Raw genomic sequence first — 8,305 nt, 5'->3', positions numbered from 1 at the left:
TATGTATGTATATATAATGGAATATTACTCAGCAATCAAAAAAGATAAAATTCATGCCTTTGCAGCAACATGGATGAAGCTGGAAGGGATCATGCTTAGTGAAATAAGCCAGAAAGAAAAAGAAAAATACTGCATAGGTTCACTCATAGCAGGAGTATAAAGGACCATAAATATAAGGGAATATAAAAAAATAATATTAATAAAATATAAAGGAGTATAAATAATAATAATGAACTACTATATACCAGAGACATTTTACAGCGGTGAAGTGGGGAATGGTATCAAAAATGGGGGGGGGAGGGGGGTAAGTGCACTGGATTATGGTGATGACACACAGATGATTTGGTGATGGAAAGCCCACGGGGATTACAACTGAGATGGAAAAAGGCACAAGATGATGTAAAAATGAAGTACTATAATAAAAATACTTTCCAGGTATCTTATACACAATAGGTGCACATTCATACCCAAAGAATACCTATTTTACACATGAGAAGACTGAGGCTTGATCTTATTATTAGACTGTTCAGGGTCACAAACAGTCTGACTCGTGAGTTCAATACCTTCAACCTCTATGCAAGATACCTCCTTATCATAAGAAAATAGTGGTTTACACCAGCATTTCCCAACCTTAACATAACTGATATTTGGGAGGCATAATTATTTGCTGTGGTGATTTGTCCTGTCTGTTGTTGCAAGTTAAGCAAGGAAAATTTGGCCTTTACTCACTAGATGCTAAGAGTACCTCTTCCCCCACAAATAACAATGTGACAACTAAAAAAACATCTGTAGGCACTACAAAATGCCTGGGGGGGGGGCAAAAGTCTTCCCCCATTCAGAAAAACAAAATAGTTTATATTTTATAGTGTTTTGCTATGTGCCAGACACTGTTTTCAGTACTAGCGGTGCAGTCCTACTGTCGTACTGTTGCTATCCCCCTACTTTACAGATTGAGAAACAGAGCTTTAGTTTACTCGTAGACCTCCAAAGTCAAACAACTAATAAATGTTAAGAATTTGAACCCCGAAAATCTGACTTTAGAGTCCATGTTTTTCACCACACTGTGCATGATAGAAGAAACCAAAGCACACCAAATATGAGAAATTCCAGGCAATTCTGAGTTCAGGAAAAACTTGGGGATGAGAAAAACCATAAACAAATATGAGTTTTTGCCTCCAGAAACTGGTTGTCTGGATGAATGCCTGTGAGATGCTGTTGCCACACCATGCCCGGTCAGAAGGCTGGATGGACACTGTTCACTCCTGACCCTTCTATGCCCTTTGGAGCCATCTTACCTAAAAGTTGTATCTTCTTTTGTAACTCAGCCACCTGCATGTGCACTGCAGATTTCCCCCCACTGCCTTGGAAGGGCCCTGACTTGGAATGGTGTGGGGGCCAGGCCTGTGCAGCGCCCTTGCTTCTGATGGGGCGATGCTTGGCTTGAGCTTGACTGCCTTTGACCTTGGAGGAAGTTGAAGCTTGGTCCTGAGCAGGTTGGGCATTGCCGGAGGCCGCCCAGCACAGAGGAGACGTCATGATTGGCTCGGAGCCGCGGGCCTCTAGGGGTTAGAGTGGCGACTAGGAATCGCTCCCGTTCGGGATCCGTCAGTACAAGTTCCTCGGGCTCTGGGAATGCACTTCCCGACTGCTCGGCGTCCGCACCTCGCAGCATCTCCCGGTTGCTAGGTAATTTCCTCCCCGCCTCTCTCCAGCGCTCCCATGGAAACCACCCGCATTCCATACCACCGCTCTCATTGGCTGACGCTAAGTGGAGGGGCGGTCCTTACAGGGGGCGGGGGCAGAACACTGCAGCCGAATAGTGTGGGAGGGTGTTTTGGAGTCACGTGCTAAATTCTCTGTCCTGACTCCCACCCCTCCGGAGGGTTGGCCGGCATTTTTCGGGAACTTTCCATTCCGGGTGCAGAACTCGCCACTCCCAAGATGGAAGTACTTTGTGCCGCCATTAAGCGTGAACCTTCAGAACTATTCCTTGTAAAGCGTCAGTCCTATCCAAGATGGCCGCCTGGGTTCCGGGCCCACCACGCCTTCGTCCGCTGCCACGTCCAACATGGCGGCCCTGAGCCGCCCTTCCCAGTGTGCAGCGTGTGCTGGAAGTGACGCGTCACAGACATTTCCGCTCTTTCTGCAGGAGGAACGGTTGACTGCTGGACGAGGGGGCGCGGTGGATATTGACCTTTGGCCCGACCTCGTGTAGGTGATGTACTAGCAGGGCACCTCAGTTTCCTATTAGGGGCAGTTGGATAGAGGGGTAGAGGTGAAGACTGTTATCCCCTTTGGCCTATGGCGGGAATTGGGCAGCTTTCCTTCCCTACACAGGGAGTGAGATTTTGAGATGCCCACCATTGATTTGAACAAAGTGAGACTCCCCTCTACTGGGCACGATTTGGGATACCTACCCCCACTCCATTATCGGGAGCAAAGTGAACTCTCATTGCTCGAAACAAGGGAGGAAGGAGGAGGAAGAAGTTCTTGCCTTTGGCTTGAAGTAGTCCTCTGGCACAGACTGATCTCCCGTTTCTTGCCGCAGCTTCGGAACACAGAGCATCTCCCCGCAGCCTGCTTCCTCCGGTAGAATTCGTCTCTGGCGAGATGTTACTGTTGGTGCTGCTGCTTCCCGTGTGCTGGGCGGTGGAGGTCAAACGGCCCAGAGGCGTCTCCCTCACCAGTGAGTAGGACTGCTGGAGGGGGAAAGTGGGGTCCGAGTGGCCGCGCTGGTTCATGGGCTAGGCATTCACAACCTTTCGCCTGGGTTTCCTGACTCCTCTTTCGGGAAAGTGGCAGTACTCTGCTGGTGGGTGGGGACAGAGGTTGCCATGCTGGCGAAAAAGCTTCTTTCCCAGAGCTTAATCACATGCTCTCCACACAGATCATCACTTCTATGAGGAATCCAAACCTTTCACTTGCCTGGATGGCTCAGCCACAATCCCTTTTGATCAGGTCAATGATGACTACTGTGACTGCAAGGATGGCTCAGATGAGCCAGGTGAGCTCATTCATTCATTCACCATCATTCATACATCTCTTCAGTTCCTGGTGAAAGTCAGGCCGTGTGGTGACCAAAATGGAGTCTCACGTGGCTCCCTATTGAGTGGAGGTGGTCAAAGTGAGAACAGAAAGTTGTTAGTGAGAAGCCATACCCAACTTGGGAGTCAGGAGGTCTCACCTGACCTTTTTTTCCCAAAGACTAGATTTATTAGGGAAAAGAGCAGGTGTATTGGACACTTGCATAGGCACAAGCGGGCAGGAAGAGCTGCCCTGGAAGGGACAGGTTTGCAGAGAGGCCTGCATGGTTACAGGCAGACGAACAGCCTTAGGAGAAACGGCTTCTTCTAAGGGAGGTCATTGCAGAGAACTCCCCACATAGTATAGGTCAGGGGCAGGCAGGAGGCTGCTGCCCTGTAGAAAGAAGCACCTGCATAGTCACAGGTGGGCAGAGGACTGCTCTCGTGCAGGAGAGAGTGGGTGGAAAGAAGCGTCTGCATAGTCACAGGTGGGCTGGATAGCTGCCAGTGTAGAGACTCCTCTGATATAGACATCTTTTTGGGAGGGGTTTCACCTGACTCTTGAAGGGCACTGTATACAGAGGAATCAGCATGCACAAATACCTAGAGGTTGTAGGGATAAGGGGGACCTGAAGAGCAGACAGATGAAATTGAAGGTGCAGAAGTGAGGAATTGCTGCTGTTCTGACCACAGTAAGAGAAGCTGGGGGGAGCGCTGGAGAATTTTGCTCCAGGCTTTGAGTGGTGAAAGGTGCCAACCTTTCCTTTGGCTGGCGTAAATTTTCATGTTTCTTGTGAGCTTGTGCGTGTGTGTGTGGGCTCTGTCTCTGAGTAGACGGACTTGCTGGACGCTGAGCACTCTGTATAAAGCTACCTCCCTTCTTCCCTGCAGGCACAGCTGCTTGTCCTAATGGCAGTTTCCATTGCACCAACACTGGCTACAAGCCCCTGTACATCCCCTCAAGATGGGTCAACGATGGCGTTTGTGGTGAATGAGACTGCTGCTGGGTTAGGGAAAGAGGTGGTGGGTAGAGGGAGGAAGGAGGCCCTGTCAGGGCTAATTGGGTCCCTCCCTCTGCCCTCAGACTGCTGTGATGGAACAGATGAATACAATAGCGGAATCATCTGTGAGAACACCTGCAAGTATGTGGGTGATAACCCCTACCTCCCTTGCCTTGCCTAGTGAATCTGGCCCCCTCTTTATTGCTTTGTAGTAAATGCACATTCTGTGCTGGGTACCTAGTGAATGCAGCATCACCCATTTTTCCTCTGTCCTGGAAGCAGGTGCAATTGTTTCCCTATTCAACAGATGGCAAACTCAAGTTTAGAAAGGAAAAATGACTTCCTCAGGAAGTCACATAGCTAGGAGATAGTGGAGCTGGGACCCGAACCCAGGTCTGTCTAGCTTGAGAAGCCATGCTTTTAACTGCTACACTCTGCAGCAGGACCTGAAATGCCCACAGGCAGGTAATTAAAGCAACAGAAGTGGTTGAGTACAAGAAGTGATGGAGAATATATACGTCTGAAGGGATTGAAGGGCCAGATGGTGCTTGATTTCTGTTGGTTGGTGACAAGACGGCTGGATTCACTGTTGAAAGTGGATTCACTTATACTCTTCCGGTCAGAGATTTTTTATTTTTTTTTTAAGATTTATTTTATTTATGCATACAAGTACTGGGGTACAGACCAGAGGTGGAAGGGCGGTAAGAGGATTCACCAGAGACAGAGTGGGAAGCAGAATAGGCTGATCAATGAAGTACACTGCTGAGGGGAGCAGCAGGCGAGACAGAAGAGGTCTGCCACACCATGTGGCTGGGGATCAAACTTACACGAAGCAGCTGCAACTGGCTTGCAGTGCTCTGTTCTAACCTGTTGTGCCACCAGGGAGGGCCTGGTCAGAGATGGGCCTAGATGGTAGATGGAGCATAACATACTGTCCAGATTGCCTTCTTAGCTGGGGAGTCTATTACTTATGTACTTTCTCTCCTAGGATCTGTCCTAGCCCTCTAGTCCTTCCCCTGACCCCAAGGGTGGGTGAACCGTGCCTACTCTCTCTTTTCTTCAGGGACAGTGGGGCCAGAGAAGCTTGGGAGGTGGGAAGAGCTTATTTTTCTCTACATGGGGAATGGGTGGAGGCCTTTTATGTATAAGGCCTTTTATGTATATGATGGACACTAAGTCCTACATGTACGCACACATACACACCTCCCCCATGCTTTCCTACTTCAGAGAGAAAGGCCGTAAGGAGAGAGAGACTCTGCAGCAGATGGCAGAGGTCACCCGTGAGGGATTCCGCCTGAAGAAGATCCTTATTGAGGACTGGAAGAAGGCCCGGGAGGAGAAGCAGGTGAGGGGTGCTGGGGGCGCTTACTCTGGTCATTCTGCACCCTGAGAAGAGGCATAGGCTAGCAAGCTCAAGTAAGGTTGATACTTGCCTCTAAGTAGTGGTGTCTGGGGCTGGCTACTGTCTGGGCACTTATTCTGTGATTAAGCCATCACCTGGGTTGGGACCAGGAGGGGATGGGGGCAGGCAGTTGGCACAGGTCTCAAATAAGTAAGATAATTAGTCCTGTTGGATGGGTGTTGGGGGCCTGAGGAGGGTGTGTCTTTCCCTGCCCTCCCCTCCCTTTACTTTGGCTCTTAGATGGGCCAGAGTCCTCAATACTGCTTCTGGGCTCCTGCAATACTGCTTCTGGGCTCCTGCTGCAGTTCTGTTTCATGGCCTAGAGAAGATTCTAGGTCTTTCCCACTCCCTTAGCCTTGCTAGTGAGTTCCTCTTGAGTTAAGGGAGTGAGAGCCTTCCTGCGTTCAGGAGGTAATTGGGGAGCCATGCAGTGAGGTAACTCGAGTTAACCTTTGCCCTCTTGGGGAGGTGGGAGGATCCTGGCAGCAGGCCCACCAATCAGCCAAGGTCTTAGAGGAAAGTGATCCCGTGGGGAAGTTTGGGCTAAGACCTGATAGCTTAGGGTACTATCTCAAGGCTGACTGCCACTCAGTACACTTACTCCCTCATGAAATATCCATAGCCACTTAGGATGTGCCCTGCTCTGGGCATGAGACAGACCTGGAACTGTCTCAAGGGCTCAGTTCCAGTGGGAGGGACATACAGGCAAAATGATGCCCGGGACTGCTGGGGAAAGAGGAATTTGGGGCAGCAAGGCATAGAGGAGACTCTTGCCTTGTCTCTCTCTTCCTCTTACCAGTTTTGGTGGCAAGGAGAACTTCCTGGAGGAGAAGGCAGACTGTAGGGTAATTTAGAGCCAGTCAAATAGAGTGTTCCAGATAGAAGGAAAGTATGTGCAAAGAATTTGAGACTGAAGGTTGTCAGGGCAGTTGGATACTAGAGTTTGAGATAGCAGCAGGGCAGGTGGGACTGGCGTGGTGGACAGGGCTGTGGGGACACTGTTGAGGTGTTTCGGTTTCTCTCCAGTGGACTATGGCAAACAGCAAAGGGGAGACCAAGGAGTGTGGAAAGATCCCACAGCGACCCTGTGTAGTCAAGGCAGGATAGGGTTAGTCCCATGAGCTGAAAAGCAGAATAACAGGAGAGCTGGCCTCTTACCTTCTACCCACTCAGAAAAAGCTCATTGAGCTACAGACTAGTAAAAAGTCCCTGGAGGACCAGGTGGAGATGCTGCGGCTGGTGAAGGAGGAGGCTGAGAAGCCAGAGAAGGAGGCCAAAGACCAGCATCAGAAGCTGTGGGAAGGTATGGTGTGGGGTAGCCGTGACACCTTCACTGGGCCACGGAGACTCTTGTTCACTATCTCTCTGTTGTTTCTGCTGGTTTTCCACGGGGGATGCCTCATTTCCCAGTCTGTCTGGTTATCTTTGTATGTTAGTCAAAGCATTTAAATGTCATTTATAGGAATAACTGGTCATTGTCATTGTGAACAAAAGATTTTTGTCTGGAGAATGACCAACCTAGAGTGCCCTAAATTTAAGGCTGTTGGTTCCTGCAATCGGAGATCTGCTCACAGAATGGATGATTTCTGGTTCAGCCTGAGGGATGACCTTCTGGGATCATACTTCAATTAGTGAGAGGCAGGGGAGTCTTCTGTTTTTTTTTTCCCCACCACCTTTGACTTTGAGCTCACTTTCCCCATAAGTTCCCATCATAGCAGACACCCAGACTTCTCAGGTGCTTCTGCACTCTCTTACCTTCATGAGTATTTCTTTGCCTTGGCTGAGCCTGTGGCCTTCATTGGTTTTATGATTTTTCTTACGCTTTACCCAGCATTTTCTTGCTATAGTAGCAGGGTATGCTGCCATTATGGGAAATCTGAAGCCTTGCTCCTCCTTCTCAGGTTGCTGTGTGATAGGCCTTAGAAGCAGGGCAGAAGTGAGCAGAAACCTACTCCAAACTAGTTGAAGGACAAAGTATTGCTGGGAGAATTTGGAGGCGTGGCCGGGATGATGCAGGGCTGATAGCCAGAAACTAGGTAGCCCTCCCTCTGAAGCCACCTTGTTGGTTTCCATCTCTCAGGCATCTCTGGCATTCTTCCCTCTGGCTGGCTCTCCCTGACTCATTACCAGCCCCATTTCACAGATAAGGACCTGAGGCAGAGAAGCTGCTGGCTTGCCCAGAGTCACACCACAGAGCCAGACTGACCCTACTTTGTCTCCAATTGCGATCTTGTCCTTTAACCACCGTTTGATTCATGTCTATCACCATCACTCAGAGCCCTGCATTACCCAGTTGACCTCCACCAGCCTGTTCCTCTACTCAGCAGCCTTCCTGACCTTGAAAGGGATGATACTTGGTTATGACCCCCCTGCTGCCTAAGCTCCTCTCAGGCATTCTTGCTCACCACATCAGTCTGATGGCCACTGCCCAAGCCGACTGCTTTCCATTGCCCCCAGCCTCTGCTCCACTTCCCCCTCCAATACAAGATGTGCAGTGAGCACTTCAGCAGTGACACGAGGCCCCATCCTGCCTCCTTTGCTTACTGTTAAATAAGATCAACAGGTCAATGAGTCCATCTCACTGTGCTCCAAGTGTCCCTCCCACTGTCTCCCCAAAAACTTTACTGCGCCTTTCTCAAAGTTGGGTCCCTTGTGATCACATTACATGACAAAAACCCAACTTGAAAAGTGGGAACTCAGGGCTTACTGGGACCCGAGGTACCCTGGATGGCAGAGCCCTCCCTCTGCCTCTGGACTCTGCCTCCTTCCCTGCTTTCTTTTTTTTAAAGATTTATTTATTTATTTGTGCATACAGAGCTGGGGTACAGGCCAGAGGCTCAGGGGCGGGTGAGAGGCTTCACCAGAGACAGAGTGGGGAA

General features: G+C 49.7%; 2 protein-coding genes across 6 annotated transcripts in view; one reads left to right on the top strand and one right to left on the bottom strand.

Annotated features, from left to right (window-relative positions):
* The window catches only part of CCDC151 (coiled-coil domain containing 151), an 11,863-nt gene extending 10,284 nt beyond the window's left edge, over positions 1–1,579 (bottom strand). For all 3 annotated transcript variants that reach the window (XM_012729597.1, XM_012729599.1, XM_012729600.1), the window contains exon 1: positions 1,296–1,579. In XM_012729597.1, the coding sequence (XP_012585051.1) occupies positions 1,296–1,536 (241 nt within the window). In that variant the 5' untranslated portion in view covers positions 1,537–1,579. The remainder of the gene's footprint in view (positions 1–1,295) is intronic.
* Positions 1,580–2,039: 460 nt separating this feature from the next.
* The window catches only part of PRKCSH (protein kinase C substrate 80K-H), a 15,830-nt gene continuing 9,564 nt past the window's right edge, over positions 2,040–8,305 (top strand). Inside the window, exons 1-7 of one of the 3 annotated variants that reach the window (XM_012729603.1) lie at positions 2,040–2,211; positions 2,549–2,686; positions 2,888–3,004; positions 3,915–4,010; positions 4,108–4,165; positions 5,252–5,369; positions 6,600–6,729. In XM_012729603.1, coding sequence (XP_012585057.1) covers positions 2,611–2,686; positions 2,888–3,004; positions 3,915–4,010; positions 4,108–4,165; positions 5,252–5,369; positions 6,600–6,729 — 595 coding nt within the window. In that variant the 5' untranslated portion in view covers positions 2,040–2,211; positions 2,549–2,610. Of the gene's footprint in view, positions 2,216–2,548; positions 2,687–2,887; positions 3,005–3,914; positions 4,011–4,107; positions 4,166–5,251; positions 5,370–6,599; positions 6,730–8,305 lie in introns of all 3 variants that reach the window. The other 2 variants (XM_012729601.1, XM_012729602.1) reach the window with 2 other exon arrangements.

The sequence above is a fragment of the Condylura cristata genome, unplaced genomic scaffold (assembly GCF_000260355.1).
Source record: "Condylura cristata isolate star-nosed mole 26May11 unplaced genomic scaffold, ConCri1.0 scaffold00025, whole genome shotgun sequence".
In the NCBI taxonomy this organism is placed as follows: Eukaryota; Metazoa; Chordata; class Mammalia; order Eulipotyphla; family Talpidae; genus Condylura; species Condylura cristata.
Note: the sequence above shows the minus strand (reverse complement) of the source record. Positions and strands in the feature narration are given on the sequence as shown.